The 19,893-nt window shown below is 31.3% G+C and overlaps 2 protein-coding genes across 4 annotated transcripts; one reads left to right on the top strand and one right to left on the bottom strand.

The window, feature by feature from the left end:
• Positions 1 to 1,702: 1,702 nt before the first annotated feature.
• Positions 1,703 to 7,204, top strand: LOC114368608 (homogentisate solanesyltransferase, chloroplastic-like). Of its 3 annotated transcripts, XM_028325821.1 has the most exons (11): positions 1,707 to 2,033; positions 2,612 to 2,736; positions 2,828 to 2,974; positions 3,232 to 3,457; positions 3,624 to 3,697; positions 4,117 to 4,209; positions 4,455 to 4,572; positions 4,674 to 4,736; positions 6,253 to 6,285; positions 6,388 to 6,469; positions 6,927 to 7,204. In XM_028325821.1, the coding sequence occupies exons 1-10, from the start codon at positions 1,821 to 1,823 to the stop codon at positions 6,430 to 6,432; spliced, it is 1,137 nt and encodes a 378-aa protein (XP_028181622.1). In that variant the 5' UTR covers positions 1,707 to 1,820; the 3' UTR covers positions 6,433 to 6,469; positions 6,927 to 7,204. The 3 variants fall into 3 exon arrangements, with proteins under 3 accessions (XP_028181623.1, XP_028181622.1, XP_028181621.1); XM_028325820.1 differs by lacking the exon at positions 6,388 to 6,469 and having other exon boundaries at positions 1,709 to 2,033; XM_028325822.1 differs by lacking the exons at positions 2,828 to 2,974; positions 6,388 to 6,469 and having other exon boundaries at positions 1,703 to 2,033.
• A 2,720-nt stretch (positions 7,205 to 9,924) lies between these two features.
• Positions 9,925 to 14,500, bottom strand: LOC114367465 (IQ domain-containing protein IQM6-like). The gene is made up of 9 exons (XM_028324654.1): positions 14,125 to 14,500; positions 12,597 to 12,873; positions 12,046 to 12,160; positions 11,886 to 11,951; positions 11,723 to 11,811; positions 11,548 to 11,635; positions 11,131 to 11,361; positions 10,916 to 11,017; positions 9,925 to 10,685 (listed from the first exon to the last, which is right to left on the bottom strand). Exons 2-9 carry the CDS (start codon positions 12,866 to 12,868, stop codon positions 9,990 to 9,992), a joined length of 1,659 nt encoding a protein of 552 aa, XP_028180455.1. The 5' UTR covers positions 12,869 to 12,873; positions 14,125 to 14,500; the 3' UTR covers positions 9,925 to 9,989.
• Between the last annotated feature and the right edge of the window lie 5,393 nt (positions 14,501 to 19,893).

Here is a 19,893-nt window from a genome sequence, read left to right on the forward strand (position 1 = left end):
TTAACGATCAGATATATTTATTGTACTTTTCACACTCTTAGGGACTAAATTTTATATTTTCATCTCTCAGGAAAACATTTGTTAGCGAATTACACATTTAAAGACAAAAGTGATTATTTACTCTTAATAATTAATAATATGAACTAAGTTTACTCTTGTAAAAAAAAAATCAACTCCTTGAGTTTTATTTTTATTAAATTAACATAAAATATTTTTTTTATTTAGATAAAATTAATCCGATCTATCTAACTTTTTCCTTAGCTTCAAATTATTCATGCAAATCTTATTAATATTGTTAAATGATGACTTGTTGACTTACGTATATCTTTAGACTCATTAATCTATTTATAATTAATTTTCTTAATTTATTTCGAAACAGTATTATTAAGTAAGTTTTTAAATAATTTTTTAACATAAACTTTCTAAAAAAGTCAAATGAAACCTTAAAAAGAATTTATATCAAATAAATAAATTACACTCAAAAATTTAAATTTAAAAAATAAAATAAATTGCATAACAACACATTTCAATTAAATACACTTTTTTACCGTACTTTTTAAGTATAAAAATAACAACAATAATAATTTTCACTAATAGAATTCCCCGCCCCCTTTAATTTTACTTCCTGCAGGCTGAAATATAAAAAAAATACTAATTTAAATCTATTAAAAAATTAGTTAACATCATTTAATTTTAATAATAAAAAAACTAATTTATTTTTTTAAAATATCCTTTTCATTTAATTCCATAAGATATAAACGAGAACGTTATTAAAAATGAAACTTTAATTAATAATGAATATGATGGAGATTATATCATCAAATAAGAAATAATTAGTCAAAATTTATTTATATTTTAATCCATCATATATAGACTTATTTTTATTTATATTTTAGTGGTAAAGAGTAAGTTATATTTCATTCTTTTAAAAGTGTCCCTCTTATAAATTAAATTAGTAATTCCGTGGGTCTTTTATACTAACGCTATAAATTTTAACGGACATAATATCTTTTGTAGTTTACCACATAATTAATTGACTAAATTAATATAATAAACTAATAAAATAATTAATTTGATTTTATAGAATTTTTTTAGGAAATGTTTGGTAAGAGATAAATCTTTTGATATTTAAACGTGAATCATAAGTATTGAGAATTATGTTTCTTAAAAATAAATAATGTTTGATTGATTACCGATGATTTTTAAATAAATTTCTTAGAGTAAAATAATTATATATATTTTTATTGATTATTTAATTTTTTTGAGGGAGATTATTTAATTATTTATATATTATATAATTTAATAAATAATAACATGATGTATTTATTGTATTAAAAGAAAAATTAAATTTAAAAAAGTAAAATTTTCACCTCTCTTTAAGAAAATTTTTGTGGGAAATTAATTAAAATCCATTTCCAAAAAATAACATTTCCCATAAATACAATTTTTTTTTTGTAAAATGTATACTAAGCATAAGAAACTAAATTTTTCCAAACATATAATTTCTTAGAAACCAAAAAACTCTCTCTTAATAAACACCTTTACTATAAATTCAACCTTTTAAACATTTTTTTACAAACCTTTTTAAACATAAACAAAGCAAATTTAAACTTAAAATGCATGTAAAGAACAACATTTTATTTTATAATCATTATTACTTTGAGACAGGAAAACAAAATTTGAGGCACAGGTAAGTTGTGACCCCTCAAGATAGCTAATGTGACTGTGTGAGCAAAGGCTCTACAATTTACGCACATTTTTTTGCCTTGCGTTGCGTCTGAAATTTGGAGTGTTTTTTCGTTTGCTGTGTTCAGCTCCTTATGGAGCTCTCACTCTCTCCAACTTCACATCGTGTTCCTTCCACAATTCCCACTTTGAATTTCGCTAAACTATCATCCACTAAGGCCACAACGTCCCAACCTTTGTTCTTAGGATTTTCCAAACACTTCAACTCAATTGGGTTGAACCATCACAGTTACAGATGCTGCTCAAATGCTGTTCCTAAGAGACCCCAAAGACCCAGTTCCATAAGGGTGTGTTTGTTTTCCCTTAAAGTTCTAATTTTGATTCCTTTGATTGTGTTTTACAGGAAAAAAAATTGATGGGTTTTGCAGAACAGTTCATGGTGAATTGAGATTTGGTAGGATGGGAGGTTTTCAAATTGCTGATTCCTGCAGTGTTTGGAACAATGAGTTGTTTCTGCATATGCCATTTATCATTTCATTAGTCACTTCAACTTGATATAACTATGTGTTGGTTTAGTGTTTGTTTGGATGAACATCTAACAAAATTGACTCTGAGCGAAATTGATTTTGCAAAATTGATTTCGGTTAAAATTGAGTTTGAAGTAACGTGATTTATGTTTGGGTTACAAAAGCAAGTTAATAGTAAAACTTAGTAAGTATAATTTTTTTGATCTAAAACAGAAGTTACCTAGAGCCGCTTTAACTTATAATCAATTCTGGACTCAAAATCAATTCCTCAACATGAAACCAAACGTGTAAAAAAGTTACCTAGAGAATTCATCGTGAAACCAAGCATGCACTTAAAGGACATTCTTTTACCCTACTTTTGGTTTTTGCATGAGATTTTACTCTTGTTATGCTGACAGGCCTGCACTGGAGTTGGAGCTGCTGGTTCTGATCGTCCATTAGCTGAAAGACTTTTAGATTTGAAAGATGCTTGCTGGAGATTTTTAAGGCCACATACTATACGTGGTACAGCACTAGGTTCATTGTGAGTAACTTTATAACTTGCTAGCAACTGTTTCTTGCAACTTCATCCCAAGCATACTTGTCTGAATTTCATTTTCTCTTTGTATTTACAGTGCTTTGGTGGCAAGAGCATTGATTGAGAACACGAATTTGATAAAGTGGTCTCTTTTGTTCAAAGCTTTCTCTGGTCTTTTTGCCCTGATTTGTGGGAATGGTTATATAGTTGGCATCAATCAAATCTATGACATTAGCATTGACAAGTATGAAGCAGGCATATAGATAACTGTCTCATTACTTGCTGTCTTCCAGTTGTTATTTTCCTTTTCACGTCCTTCCCATTGCACGTTTCTTGCTGAAGTTACAATGTTTTGTTCTTGAACATGTTTAACAGTACAGTGATTTCATTTTAAGATTCTTTTGCTCTAGTTCTTAAATTATTCTAGTTGTCGTTAAATGTCTATATAAATAAATCCAGACAGTAGTGTTAATCTAAGTTGGTTTTATATTCTTTTTTCAGGGTAAACAAACCTTATTTACCTATAGCTGCTGGAGATCTTTCTGTCCAATCTGCATGGTTCTTGGTTATATTTTTTGCAGCAGCTGGCCTGTCGATTGCAGGGTTGAACTTTGGGCCTTTCATTTTTTCTCTTTACACACTTGGCCTTTTCTTGGGAACCATCTATTCTGTTCCTCCATTGAGGATGAAACGCTTTCCTGTTGCAGCATTTCTTATAATTGCCACGGTATGATATATCCTCCTTTCCTCCTAATTTTTTCAGTTCTAACAAGTAACAACAATTTGTGAATCTGTTTATTTTTTCTTTTTTTTTTTGGATAAATTCAGTAGGCAATTGAATTTTAAGTATTTGTTGATATAGTTGAAAAGATTGACAGAAGAGGCTTATGCAGGTACGTGGTTTTCTCCTTAACTTTGGTGTGTACTATGCCACTAGAGCTTCCCTTGGGCTTGCATTTGAATGGAGGTGGGTTAGAATTTTATCATTTGTTGCTTCATATCTGTAATTGGTAAAGTTGAACAACTGAGTTCATGGGTGGCTGCCCGGCTGGTGTTTAAATAGACACACATTGTAGAGTATACTAACTATGAACTTTTGATGTTTCAACCAAGAAAAAAATATAATCAAAGAATAAAATATCCAAGATAGAATTGCTAAAAACAAGGGCACCAGTGATTTTATAACAGTAATAAATGACAATTTTAGAAGTGCAATCCACCTTAAAGTGGTTGAGTCAGTCAATTCTGCCTTGCAATATAAATTGTGCTCCCCTGACATGAATGAAGCTTATAGTGGTGTTAGCTTTTCATTCAATATTTTTTTTAGGTGTTCGGTTCATATTTTGGGAACTTATTATATATTTGTTCTTGTATCTCTGCCTGCAGCTCTCCTGTGGTTTTTATCACAACATTTGTAACATTTTTCGCACTGGTAATTGCTATAACAAAAGATCTTCCTGATGTTGAAGGTGATCGCAAGTAAGTTTTGGTATCCAGTAGTGTAAACATTGCAGTTCACTGATCTTATTTACCCGGGTGGCCGGGTTGCTGATATTGCATTTCACCTCTATTTCAACAAATTTGCATTTGTGTATGTACCTATAGTCATATAGGTGTGTGTGTGTGCGTGCGTGTGTATGTTCTGTGTATAAAGCATAATCTGCTTCCAACCTTTAATTAGGTGCTGTATCTAATATGGATTTGCATGTCATAACTAACTTCAGGTATCAGATATCAACCTTTGCTACAAAATTAGGAGTTCGGAACATTGCTTTCCTTGGTTCTGGAATTTTGCTGGTGAATTATATTGTTTCTGTTTTGGCAGCAATTTATATGCCTCAGGTGAATATAAACTTGCATAATGTGCCAATCACCTACATGAAATTCTTTATCTTTTCATACATGGAAACAAAATCTTATGTACGTTCTGGAACTGTTGACAGGCTTTCAGGCGTTGGTTACTCATACCAGCTCATACAATTTTTGCAATAAGCTTGATTTACCAGGTTTGTTAATTGGATTAACAACTGTCAAGGCTGTCATTCTAGTTTAAGTGGACTTTCATAAATGTTTCAGGTGTTTTTTTTTATGTAATCCCATTTATTCCTCCACCTACCAAGTCACTCCATTACTCCGAATAAAATATATTTGTTTTGTTTAGAGAAATGGGGCAAGCTATTGAGTTCTGTGTTGTTGGGAATTTCTTCCCAGTATAACTTGGATAAATGTGTTCTTGACAAATTTAAAAAGTAGTATTATATCAGTAATCACTAATCAGTACACCAATAGCAGACAGTGACAATCAGATTTTTTATTTTTATTTTCTTGGACAGTTTAGGGGTGGGGGGGGGGGGGGGGGTGAGGATTAGGGGAATTATAGAAGATTTTGTTACAAAAAAGGGAAAGACAGGGTTATAAAACTTGGACTGGTCATCAACTTGGTCATGGTACTGGTTTAGTGGGTCTCTGGTCCGACTAGTGGATCACTTCATTGAACCGCATAAACCGCTATATATTAAATTTTAAAATTTATATTATAGATTATATATAATAGATTTATCATGTGTATATTAAATGATAAAAATTGGCTAGGTGTCATTAGAGTTTTTATTATCTTTCATGTCTTGATTTCATAATATCCATAATCCATAATTAAAGTTCTTAGAATCTGGATTTGGGTCTAACTCAATCCTACAAAACTGGTTTGTAAGATGAGGGTTGTCCCCTAGTTATATATTTTAATTTGACCATATCTCTAGTCAATGTGGGACTAAACCACTAAACCACCACCCTCAAGGTTGCACTTCAGGCAAACCCCAAAGAGGCCACAACTAAGGCATGCTAAGGGGTGTCCACAATTAAGGCAGTTTTTCCAACAAAAGTATTTCCCTATTTATGTAATCTCTAATACTCAATCCTACTTTCAAAACCTCTAAATTGAATTGAGAAGAAGAGTTCTGTGGAACCTGCATTTTATCTTCAAAAGGCCGCAAGTTTGTTGAATCATTCAGAGTAAATTTCTCAGAAATTTTCCTCCTTTCCTTTGCTTAAAAAATAAAAAAGTTGGTGTTAGTATACGGTTTGAGATATTAGTAGACTGTCTAGGGCCCACTTTCTGATTTTAAGCCCCAAAAAACATGCAAGGAAAATAAAAGAGAAAGATCCCCAAACTCTTCCCCCTTCCATCTAACAGGCTTTACCTGTTTTCAACTTTGTAAATTAGATGGCATAAGAATAACCTATTGTGATCAAGACTACAAGTGCTTAAAGATATCTATGGCATCATAAAAAATGTAGCATTTTATGGTTGTTGATATTATAAAGCAAAGCATTTTACCCCCTGTAGTGTTGTTGAGATTTGTCTATCACGTGCACTATGTAAGTATGTATATGCTTATTGGGACCTAGGTGATATGCAGAAGATACTTAAGTTGCTTTCTCATTTTTCTGTTTCTTAAATTCTCCAAAATAGATGCAAGCTGATATTGAAAAATAGCCATGACTTGCTTTCTTATATTTCAGGCACGAATATTAGAACAAGCAAATTATACCAAGGTAATATATTATATCTTCTGTAAGAAAGTAATTGTAGCAACTTATTAACTGTTTTCAATGCTCAGATATTTGATCTCTATTTTTGTCTCTTGAAACATAAAGATTACAGATGACACGAATCAGTTCAACTACTTATCAATACCATGAACCTCCTCGTCACATTAGTTAATATCACGGCTTATTGGTTGGTTAAGTACTTGCACTGTGGCACTAATGAATACGTTGATTGATACAAATTTCATGCTAATTAGTTTTATTATATTTTAGATTAGGATGACATAACCATGTCAATTGGTTTTTAAAAGAACTTGCTTTGCTTGTTCTAGTTGTTCCACTTTGTCTTTTGGGGATATATATAGAGATCAAGATCTTTTATCAATGGAATATGAATAGTTCTATACTCAATTACTCTAGGTGGCAAAATACACTTACCTTTATTTTTTCAAAAAAAATATCTAGACTCCAACATCAATGGTTTAATAATAATAGGGCTAAAATGAAAACATGTTTTGAAATGTTTTTTTGTATATATCTTTCTTGACACCATCTCTGCTAGTCTAAGTGTTGAACTTTTCATTCCTTATCTTTACTTTTCCACTATCGTTTAAGCTGCTTTTAAAATGTCTGATTGTATGCTGCAGGATGCAATATCAGGATTCTATCGATTCATATGGAATCTGTTCTATGCTGAGTATGCAATATTTCCTTTCATATAGCAAACCTTGCTACTTTTTTCTTGGGAAAAGGTGCATACGTGCATAGTTAGAGAGATCTTTGTTTATCAAGTGTCAATTGGTAAACTAGCTATCATTATTTTTTTAAAATGAGTATTGTTGTATATAAATGTGATACTATTTCCTTTTACTTTGACGTAATGCCATTAACATATTTCATAATGTTACATTCGCAATACCTCCAAGCTATTCTTCGTCGATCATTTTTAACTGGGATTTTTTAAGTTGTCTGTGCAATGTAGTTTATGTTAAAAGCAAGCATAGAGATGTAGAAAGTAAAAACAAAATGGGCGTGGCATTTTTCAATTTGTGGATTTCCCTTTTGGGCGATGGGCCTGGCGACCATGATGGATAATTTTAAGGTTGTTGCTTCCTGCACCTCTAAGTTGCTTCCTAATTTTAAATGAACGATGATGTAGTTGCAAGTTTGTTTCTCCCCAATAAAAATAACTAAGTATCACTAGAAAAGTTGTGTATTTGTTTTTTGAGAACATGGTATCGATACGAAATAGTCTTGTCGAAGCAGTGACTAATCTTCGCCGAAGACCTCTAGTGCACAAAAAGTGGTGTGTATTTTATTCTTAACATGATTTATTTTATACCTAAGGGTCAATTAAGATTCGAAACATGAACCACTTAGTTAAGAAACACAAATCGTTATCACTTGTGTCAATTGTTGTTGGTAGAAAAGTTGTGTATGCTTTAGTTGATATTTGTGCTTAAATGTGAGCATCATTTAGGACGTGTTCGGTTGATCTTTGACTCAATAAATAATTTAGTTATTTTACCTTAGAATTCGAGTTTAAGCTTAACTCTATCTCACAATGTTATATATTACTATTTTGACTATATTACTAGTAGATGTGAAATCTTATGCCTCTTTCACATTGAGGGCTAGATATCTCAAACGTAAAGTTTGCATGACTATACATTTATAGATGGTTTGATAATGGCTAAATAGTGGGTTTCTTCATAAGCCAAATAATAATTGTTATGATAGACTCTAATATTATCTTAAAATTTGAATTTTGGCATGACTACATCATTAACTAATAAAAAAGTCCCAATATGGACGACTTTTAAGATATAATTATAAAAGTCAATACACTTATACATGGTTGTTTGCAATTGAATGATATTCCTTATGTCCCATATTAATCATCATATAAGAAGAAAAGTTTAACTTAAAATAATTGTTATTTTAGTTTTTTAATGTAATATTTATTATTTTTTTACTTATATCTCTTATAATATTAATGATAGGAACTATAAAACTAAAAATAAAAATGAATTAATGATGACAAGATTAATTTTGTAAGATTGTTATTCTTTTTTATCTATTTATTAGTTTGTGTTTGTCTCTGTAAAATAACCTAAGAAAATAATTATAATGAGATAGTAATAGTTTATGAACAATTTACCCTTGTCTTTTTTATTTTGATTTTACTTGAAATTTGAAATGATATTTATATGCATTAAAAATAAAAGCAGTAGCATAACAAGAAAATAGCTTAGATGAATACATATTGTGAATAATAGATTAAGGTAGTTAAATGGTAAGAATGACGAAAAAAAAAGTAAAATATGCTAATGGTTTATATGTTTAACAAACTGCAAGTTTAGTTTTTTTTTATATATAAATGCTTTTTTAAGAAGATGTGATTTACTTCTTATAAAAAAAAGTAGAAAACTGTTTATTTTAAGTAAGATTAGTTTAGACAAACACATCATAAAACTGCTTATTTAATTTAATTTTTTTATATAAGGTTAAACAAACTGGCAAAAAATTCTCATGTTAGTTACTTGTAAGAAAAACCCTAAGTACAACGGAATGAGAAGACAATGTTCGTGGTCATTGGTCACAAAATAAGGAAAGTCTAGCAGAAAAATGAATTTTTTTTCATTATGGATAGCAAAGGAAGATTAATTGGAAGAACATTCGTGATTCCATTGGCTGCTTAATTGCAAAAGCCTTTTAAGAAGTAATGCGTCCAATTTACAAGGAAGAATAGGAGTTTAAGAGTAATAAAACAGTGGATAATCACAACGATACCTAAAAATGAATGAGAATGTGGGATTTGATAGAAGAAAGAAAATGGAGTGACAACTAAGTAAATGTTTTAGAAATTATATATTATAAATAGATTGTAAATTCTATATATTACATTTCAGTGATAGATGTCTAATCCCTTTATTTATGTTTAAATAAAGAAGTAGTTGCTTGAAGTTAATATTTTTCTATTGTTTGGAACTGTCGTTTATAAAAGCAGCCATCATATGGTGACAAAAAGTGCAGATGTGTAATATAACTAATATTAGCCATGGAATTTCAGATTTGTTTGTTATGCTGCCAATCATCGCAACTTCCAATTCAATCATCAAATGCATTTATCACTGGTTCTTATTTTAATTTTCATTTTTACTCATACAAATTATCAAAGTAATTCATAATGTAATTTTCAAGTGCACTTCTACCACTCCAAAACATAGAGGCAGGTATTATTTATATACATTAGACATATCTCAAACCTCAATTTAACAGTGTATTTCTTGATAGATATTAAGGATTGGAAACACTCAGTAACAATTTTGGTGTTATAATATAATCTTACTCTACCTATTTCCTCATGTTATCATATATAAGATAAATATAGTAGTACACAATTTGAAGGATAACATGAGAAATTTGCTGCATAACTATACATGTTATTAATGATTTGCAAGTTGCTACTATCTCAATCTAGATTGGATGAAAGAAGCCAATCAGATTCTCTCCTCATTTGGAACCAGAACTTACAAAGTTCTTTTGTTCCTCATCCATCACATGACCTACCAAAACTATATGGCTTTGAAGAATGGCATCAAAAGCATTGCAAAAAGAACTCCTATGTCATTTTCTCAACAGAAGTAAGTGACACCCCTTAATTGCTACTTCATCCTATGTATTGTCAGCTTAATATACTAGCTGTTTCAGGCAATTGGAGCATCCAAAGGAGGGGGAAAAGCAACATGAGGGCTGAAGCGAGACAACGGCGGTATCCTGGGTGATGGAGCTGTTGTTCTTGTCCTTGGAGACAAATTTTGCTGCTCCAGAATCAAATTCTGAAGCTCTAGAGGGTAGTCTCTCATGCAACCAATTCGAGGGCCTGCACCTGTTGTCCATTTGGTAGACAAGTGATTGGCCAATTGATATGATTTCCTTCCTTTGTGTGAATCTATCCTCTTCAAGATTGTCTCCTTTGGAATAGTATTCTCCTCTTCTTCATCTTGATCTTCAACAAACATGTTTGATTTGGAAACCATGAATTCCGCCTCGTTTATAAATGATTCTTCTGCTGTCTCATAACCGCATTCTGATACTGCAGTTGGAGAATAAAATTTGGTGCGAGGACCATTTGCTAGCTCTCCGAAAATGTCATACACCGTGACTCGTTTTGGTATCTCAAGTTTAGCTATTTTTGATCCTAGTCGTACCGACAATCTTGATAAGGGTTGTTGATGATTTGAATCAGCATTAGAATCCTCATTTCTCAAGTCAGGCTGATCTTCAGCTAACGGGCTGGAACTTTCAGTTTCAATTTTTGGAGGTTCCACTGCCTCTGAAGGATTGTCTCGGAAGAGATCTTGGTTAATTTTGGCCAAGTCTTCTTCTTCAACTGGATTTTTCTGAATATAAGAAAATGGCAATTAGCTAATTTTCTATGCATGATATCATGGCTAAAGTTAATACCTATCTAAATATAACTCTCTATCCCAAGTAAACTAGTATGAGATTATAGTGAGTGTGAAATTATGTTAATCTAGGAGTTTAAGTTTCTTCAGTCATGTAAATGCTGAATGGAAATTTGCATTAGATTGATCTTATACTGCAGCAAAGTCACCATTTAGTCATTTACCTTTACATCTGTAAGATCCACATTATTCTCCTTAAGGAATGACATGAGTTCCTCAAAATTTTCTTTTGTTGGGAGGTAATGCCCACTGTGAGGCCAAACTGCCTTTGGAGTTGAAAAAGTCTACTGTCAGTATGCGATACAACGGCATATAGAAAGGAAGGCAATATACTAAATCTGTTGTTAAAAATCTTTTGGGTTTATGTTCATTTTCATACCTTAAGAACACCATCCTCCGCCACTAATCTACCAGCAGACAATGTGGCTCCCCCTGCAAGGAAGCTTGAATGTTGAAATGTGCCCTTGTTCTTCTGGCCAACATAAAGAGTCTTGGAAGTACTAAGTACAAAAATCCACTTTGCATCTTCTGTTGTTTCAACAGGTTTCCCACTAATCTTGTACAAGAGCCTCCCATTCTCAATAACTACTTCATAAAATTTTCTTTCCACCTGCAAAAGAAACATCTTTTAAAATTACTTTTACTTGTTGCTTGACGGTCAAGCTATATAATAGCTCTGAGTTTTTCTCTAAAATAAAACATTGTGGCCTGTTCATAACCTATTTTAACATGAGATTGATCCTTCTTGTTTATATAAGAAGAAAAAAAGTGAAATCAAAGGGAACAAGAAACTCACTGGACCCAGATACTTGATGCATTGTTGCTGAAGTTTTGTCCTAGTACATCTGTCAGACTGTACCTCCTTGCCATCCCCAATATCAAGCCTACACTTGTAGATTGATTTATCCATCAGTTTGATTCAAAGTTACTTGTTAAACCGATTAAATTTTTCATTCTGTTTTCATTCTTACCAATAGAAGAAAGGTTGATAGCTATCACAGCGAAGCCATTTGACATAATAAAATTGAAGATTATGACCATAGCGATGGCGGGGGTCAATCTGTTTAAGTTGATAACCAGTTAGAGAAATTAGCAGTTTAATTTGAACTATATCACTTTAGCTATGAGACTTACTGCCTCTAGCCAGTGCTGCAAAGCAAGTTTGCGAGCCTTCATATCCTTAGATAGACCCTTTCCAACCTATTAAACAGAGAAAAAAAAAAAAATTACTAATCTTTCAAGCTACAACATCAACAATTCAACATATTATAATGCGAGTCATGTGAAAACCTACCTTGGCAGCTCTCTTGCTTGCCCTTGACCAACGTGAAATGGCCGTCTCCGGTTTCTCAATGTCAAAAAATGATATAGAACTGCGCTTCAGTTCAGCAAAATCCAAAGCCTTCCACCTATACATATGAATCTAATTCAGTAACATAAACAAGATTATGAACATCTTTGTGTTTGATAGAGAGCACACACGCACATGAGTTATGAAAGATTTTTTTATTCCCTTCTCTTTCAACTTAATTTTAAAGTACTCTATGAGATTGCTCTAAGACTCCTAAATCTAAAAGTGTACACCCTCATACAAAAGATGATGAGAGTATATGCCCTGACAATGTAAAGAATCTTTATCTTGTCATCCATTCACAAGCTGTCATGTATTGGTAAGTTTCTTGGCTTTTACTATAACTACCTTACAAGTTATACCTACCTTGATTTCTAATTGGTTGATAGTGTAAAAAAATTTAACTGATGGAGGAAGTATCAAATAAAATGAACAATGTTTCATGTAAATTCCAACTGTGTTTACCCAGGTAAATTTCATGTGTTGAAACTAACCATCTCTGCTCTGCAAGAACTGCACAATCTGCAAGTTGCCTCCTTGTTCTAAAACTTTTGTAAACTTTCTGCAACCTCAGTGCAGCTTGGTTCCATTGATTCTGTGTCTCCAGCATTGGTGAATAGAAGTTCTTCTCCAACCAGTCACCACAAGTGTCTCTAGTAGTCTTTGTGCTCCCTGATTTACCAAACAAGTCATCATTTTCCATATCTGCTGTAGGAGATCTTAAAGAAAGCACGGTCTCCAACTCAACCGATCCTTCGTGCATCATCTTCCCTGCACAGTTTGGTTTCTTTAAGTCAAGTTTATATATAACTTCTTGTCTGAATTTGATTCCCCTAAGAGAAACATCCGTAATACTATCCAAATCAACTAATGTGCAAGGTAGGATTTTTCTCATTTAACAAACTGCTATAAATATATCTTCAAATAATCAACATCTTAATCAACAAAATTTATGGAGTCCAACCAAGTTAAAAAGAAAGAGGAAAAAGCAGAAGCTATGCTTAGCATTTTCTTTTATGTAGTATACATTAAGATCTTCAAATCTTCACCTACAAAGGTTTATAAGCTTCTTTATAGACTCTTAGCATTCTTGGTCCTTTATGGAAAGAGGAAGGAAACCCAATTCACAAATTGTAATAAATTCCAATAATTTTTATTTGCATCTAGAAATCTTCATAGCAGGCGGCATTGCTTGACAACATTACTAGCCTCATAAGCATTAATCAAAAGGGAGGAGATTGTGGGTTAGAATCCATTCCACTAACAAAAACTAACAATCTAACAATTAAGATTTACTGATAAAAGAAGCATTAATCAAATTTTCTGTTCCGATATCTTATCCATAAAAAACCAAATCATAATTGAAATTAAGAAAACAAGTTGTAGCAATAATTCCAAGGGATAGTAGTTTTAAGAATTGATACACATTACAAAAAAGACTTGTCAGTCGCTTCAGACAAAAGGGAATCATCCATCAGAAAGAAGTCCACACAATCCAAACAAAGGAATATAGAATAAACAATCAAATCTTCAAATATCAATGTCAGCCAATGTTGTAAAAAAAAAAAAAAAAATTGAAACATTATCCAACATTTCAGAAGCAACAATGCAAGAGAAGAAGAGGGGTTAAGGGACATTGTCATTGTTGGTATAAATCAACAATAACCCTAAAAAAAGAATGACCAGATTGTTCTTTATTCCCTTAACAAGCATGTTGCTCAATTATATTGGTCATACTTTTATATCATTATTTTCCTCCTCCCTTTACACCTCCAACGTAGTAAATTAAAACCAAAAAACAACAAAAGAATGACATGGTTGGCATCAAACCCAGAAAACATGCAACCAACATGGCACATTTTCAATCATAATAAGAACGAGAAAACATTGTCACATTAATATTATTGCTCTCCATTCCAATATGTTTGAATATTAAAAATGACAACATCCTAGCTAGGCCAACACCATATACACTAACAACAATGGTATTGTTATATATTAAGGTTATGAAGCAGCATATACCTGAATATTTGACACTGGGACCAAGGGAGAAGAATGGCTCAAGGAGGTGTTGGTGCAGAGAGAGAAAGAGAGAGAGAGAGAGAGAGAGAGAGAGAGAGAGAGGTTCAACAACAAACAAAATGGTGGAGAGAGAAAATGAAAGTTAAGAGAAAAGAAGGAAGGGGACCCAGAAAGGAAGGGGCACAAATGGAGGGAAACAATGTAAGAGACAGAGAGCTAGCGAAGAATGAGGGAAGAGAGGATCGAAGGGAATATTGTGTGAGGATAAAGAAAAAAGAGGTTAATTCACTTCTTTTTTCGGAATTATTACAGGGTGGCTAAGTTATAGCTAGGGTGTGTATGTAGTATTTCTCTCTCTTCCTATTGCAATGCTTAATGCAAACACGTTATGCTACATGCTATTCTTGGCTTTCTTGCTCCATCTTTATATAGAGAGAAAAATTTGGGAAAAAGAAAGGGATTTTTTTTTTATGACATGACCGTGGAAACGCTAAATTAAAAAGGTAGGTTTGTTTGGACTTTGGAGTGAAGTGAGACATGCAAGCTGGTATCTCTGACTCTGACTAACCCACATGGGGTTTCCCCTTTTGCCTTTTCATTCTACAGGGACATGCATGGTACAGTTCAACGAGTTTATTCGTTTTCTTTTTTGTTTTTTTTCAATGGAAATGTATGCATACCAATCTGAAGTACAATTTTTTCTCGAGTGAATAGAATATTATGAATACAGGGATGACACTCCTAATACACTACCGGGCATGCTAGGACTGCTAGCAGAACCCCACCTTGAAGAATCAAGATTACTGAAAACAGTTTCATCCAATTACAGGTATTCAATTAACCTTTAGGCATTGGGGGATCTCTTTAGGAGGGTTGTCCAAAAATAGAAAATAACGTTTGGAGAATTCAAACCCATACTAATAAAAAAATAAAACTTTATTTCGGATCTTTATTTATTCATGTGAATCCATATTAATATGAACACAGTTTTTTTTATAAGTATTACATATTTTAATTTTAAATTTGAAATTATTAACTAAACTAGAACAATCATATCCTATTTGATTAACTTAATCGGTGATAATTAATATACATTTTCATTTGTTAGTAAATTTTACTTCAATTTAAAAATTGATTATTATAATTAAGTTCTTTAGTTTTTTTAACTCAATTACACTTTTATTTTTTATTATGATAAATGTGAAATTTTGATCTTTCAATATTTTGTTTTGTTTTGTCGGGTTAAAAAAAAATTGTTGAAAATATAATTATTTATTTTTTAAAATTATCATCACAATAAAGTAAGTAGCCCCGTAGGTTATGCTTGGTTTTTCCTTTTGACATGAAGGTTATGCTTGTGTTTTAAGGTGTAACATTTTCGTTTAAGAATATTACATTAGTAAATAATAATAAAAACTACAAAAGTAATATTGTAACCGAAAAAATAACTGTTAAACTTATCATTATTAATAGTATTTAAAGATCTAACAAAAATTATCTAATATACAAGATATGTTATGAAAAAAAAATACTTGTTTCTTAGATGTCACGGTTCTTCATCTTCTTTTTAAAAAAAAATGTCACACTTTCGCTTGAGAGAGTAGAACTTATATAACTATAGACAACTTTTATTATTATACGCATAACTTTTTTTTATTTTTTCCAATTAATTTAAATTCGTAAGTATTACCATACGTTGTATTATTAGATTGTCGTGGTTATGGCAATAGTAAAACACAAATGATAAATAATTAAATGGATAAATGATATTTTTTGTCCCTAAAGATGTAATGCGGTGACAATTATTTCTTGAAAGAACAAAAATTATAATTTAACTTTTAAATGTGTAAAAAAGTTTGACAATTGTATTCTACATTAGGTTTTGCAAGATTAGTTTGATGTTAAATTATAATTTTTAAGGATCAATTTAACATTAAATTATATTACACTTTTAGGTGACCACTTATCCTAATTAAATCTTTTAAATATGTTGTCCAATATTTCATTTTTGTATTACATATAAAAAGATTTTATTAAACCTAAAAAGAAATTAATCTTAGTTGTAAAAGATACCTTCAAGTGCAAATAAAAATGTTTCACCTAGATGTCGATCGGTTATCTTCATCAAATTTTATTTATATTTAAAATAATGGAAGTAATTTAAAAATATTTATTTCACAAATCAAAACAATGCTTCTCAACAGACTAAAAGGTTCAGATTCACAATTTAATCAAGTTAAAATTTATCGTTAAGAATATAAAAATGAGTTTCGACTCTAAACAAAGACCATACCAGTATTACAATTGAAATTCCAATGAAAAACATAGAACTAAATCATGTTTAATTACATATTTTAAAATAGCATATAATAAAAACAACATAGAAATCCTAGGCCCCGATGTCACATCCTATCAGAGCAAAGTATTACATCGTCCTCTAGCATAAGATTTTCCATAATCATATCCACCTAACCATCTGCTCTCACGGATATAAGGTTTGAGATCATCACAAGATTCAAACACAAACAACATACAAGGAGTGAGTTATCACATTCCTAAACAAGTAGAGATAAACGAAAGCACATATATATAATTAAGTAAAACAAGCTCAACTTAACATAATTCACATCATTTTACCACTCATTGTGCAACATCACTTGTCCCAAGGATTTAATTACAAAATCACATTTCACACCTTCACATTAATCATGTGTTCAAAACAACACATCTCAAGTACAACACAATATCTCACACTTACACAATTCATTACCCATCATCACGTAACTAGTCACAATGATCATTACACTGACGTTATGCAACAAATACACTAAGACTCAATCCTATATACAATGTGGTATCATGTTAGTAAAAAACCTCGTCGGGTGCCTAGGAGTACATGATAAGACGGACCACACACTGGTAAGTCAAGTCACTCTCACTAGGTAAAATCATAAGGAGACTAGTCAAGGTCTTGTTGTTTTGCAAGAATGCTCCAACCATGTGGGATCGACACACACTTAAAGGAGTATTCAAACGGGTGTATTTACCCCCAAGGCCTAGACTCTGAAGAGTCCATCATGACCTCTACCTCCTGATTCAGGTCCAATCCAGAAAATATTTTAACACATAAATTTTATCTATGAACTATATAAAACACATGACTCCTCAATTATTTTCAAAATAATTTTAACTCGTCATGCCTCAAAGCGATTCAACTCGTCGGGTTCCAACAGTAGATCCCATCATAATACTCATCGCGCATTAATTCTTCGTTCTTAAAGGGTCTTACAGTCGTGTGATTGCATGATTCATAGCTCACAACATCTCAATACACATGTGATCTCACAATTTAACACATACTCAATTTGTCACTTACACACAGTTCATCACACTTTCATATTCCCAAGACATCACGCTATCACATCTTATGCATGACATACATATCACACAATAATGATATTAATATATTATGTTCATATGATTAATCATCTAATTAAAACAGGAATTTAAAATCATATGTGTTGCTGGAGTTTGAACTATACAATACACACAACTACACAATTATTTTCAAAATCATTTCAACTCGTCGCGCCTCAAAGTGTTTCAACTTGTCGAGTTCCTACTGTGGATTTCATCACAATATATGTCGTGCATTAACTTGTCACCCTTAAAAGGTCTTACAGTTGTTTGATTGTACAGTTCATAACTCACAACTCAATGCGTACAAAATCTCAATACACATGTATTTTACAATTCAACGCATACTCAATTTATCAATTCACCTAATCTCAATCACAATGTTATAATCCAAAAGCAACATGTTATCACACCGCATGAATCATATGCACATCACACAATATTAATATTTACATGGCACAAAACATGCATATATTAAATCAAATTATATTATTTTCAACTAAAAAAAAGTTAATAAATAATTAAACTAAAATTGCATTCAAAGTATTTATCGTTGAATCTTAATATATTAATTTCCTTTAATTTAATTTTATTATTTGAAATATTAATTCCTAATTTATTTTAACAATTCATAAACATATATATGTGTCATAATCATGAATACGTAATAAGCTTATGAGACCAAAACATAACAAAGAACGTTTCTAACAATTTAATTTTCATGCTAATCTAGTAAATCTTGTTCAAAACACAAACGAATTATACATAAATGCTTCTCACAACATGGGTGATAAAATTCCTCAAACAATTTAACATAATCATATCAAAATCAAAGGAATCAAAATCATAGGTTCAAAAACACGAAAACACAAAGAGTACTTAATTTTATCAATCAATTCGCATCAGGGCATTAATTGACCCTCAAACATAACAATCTCGTGATTATAATTGTAAAGGTAGAATTACAATACACTAAATATCCAAAAATAAATCCCAATTTGATCCTCTAAGGATCCCTACACATGTTCATTCTAATCCCAATTGCAATAAACTCATTCCTTATCTCTAAGCGGGCTCATGTGTGTAGTCCAACATCGATAATGGCATCTCTAGAGGTTCCCTAAGGTTCCTCAAGCTTTTCTTTTGGTTGCTCTGCTAGGATTTCTAATCGTTAGAGAGAAGGAAAAGGGATTGGAACTTCAAGTTCATTGTCTCTATGTGAGGGGAATTTCTCTCTCTTTCTCTCTCTATAGACATTAGTTCAAAAATTCCAATGGTGGGAATGTGCGAATATGAGTTTCAAAGGTGGTGTTCGAATTTCAGGAAGATCCAACAGTTAACAAATTCGGAATCATAGTTTTACTAGAACAAATTTGAGTGTATACGGGAAAAAAAGAGAATTTTGGAAGATAAAGAAGAAAAAATAAATTTGGGAGAAAGAAAGAGCTAAAGACATATCATAAATATAAAAAATGACATAATATATCTCTATTTATAATTAGGATACTCTGAACCTATTATTTACTCTATTTTTTTATAATTTTATTAAAAGGAACTCTATTTTACTCTTTCATTAAATAAAACATCCATTTATTTTCTAAAACATCATTTTATTCTATTTATTTTCTAATACTATGAAACCCTTATTTTAATTAACAAAAATCATTTTCTCTCATTTATTTAATTTTTAAAAACTTAATTAATTTTTAAATAAAACTCTTTTTATTGATTTTACGAAAAATGGGATATTACACCCCTCAAGTGAAAATAATAACATAAAAAAAATTAAGAAAGTGAAATCCTAATAGTTTTAAGGTTAATTTTGGAATATTAATATTATTAATCTCAATAGTAAAATTTTAGAGGTTGTCTAGGTAAGTAGATCTAAAAGCTTCTCTTTGAGCAAGTAGTTATTTCAAGAGGTCATTTCCTCTATTTCCAAACTTATAAATGGATTATTCTTATCTAAGTCAGTATACATGAGAGACGGTCGTGATTAACCGTTCATGCGATTGAGCTTTAGCTTCGAAATTGATTGGTATAAGAATTGACTTATCGGGTCAATGAATCCTTATTAGGACCAAACGACCCAAAACTTATTAAGATGGAAAAGACTTAACTCTAAGGTTTAAATTATTAACAAACAATATAATTTACAAATAAATGTATTTTAATCATTAATATTTTACTCTAGTGTGCAGAAAATACATTCATTAACCGACATAAGTAGTCGAGTATGACCCGACATGAAATACACCCAAAAATTATTTTGAACCAACCGAATTAAACTCATGAATGAAAAGTTCACTAATGTAGTCGGCTAGTGTTAGTCGAGGAATGAGATTATTAATT

The sequence above is a fragment of the Glycine soja genome, chromosome 9 (assembly GCF_004193775.1).
Source record: "Glycine soja cultivar W05 chromosome 9, ASM419377v2, whole genome shotgun sequence".
NCBI classification, from domain to species: Eukaryota; Viridiplantae; Streptophyta; class Magnoliopsida; order Fabales; family Fabaceae; genus Glycine; species Glycine soja.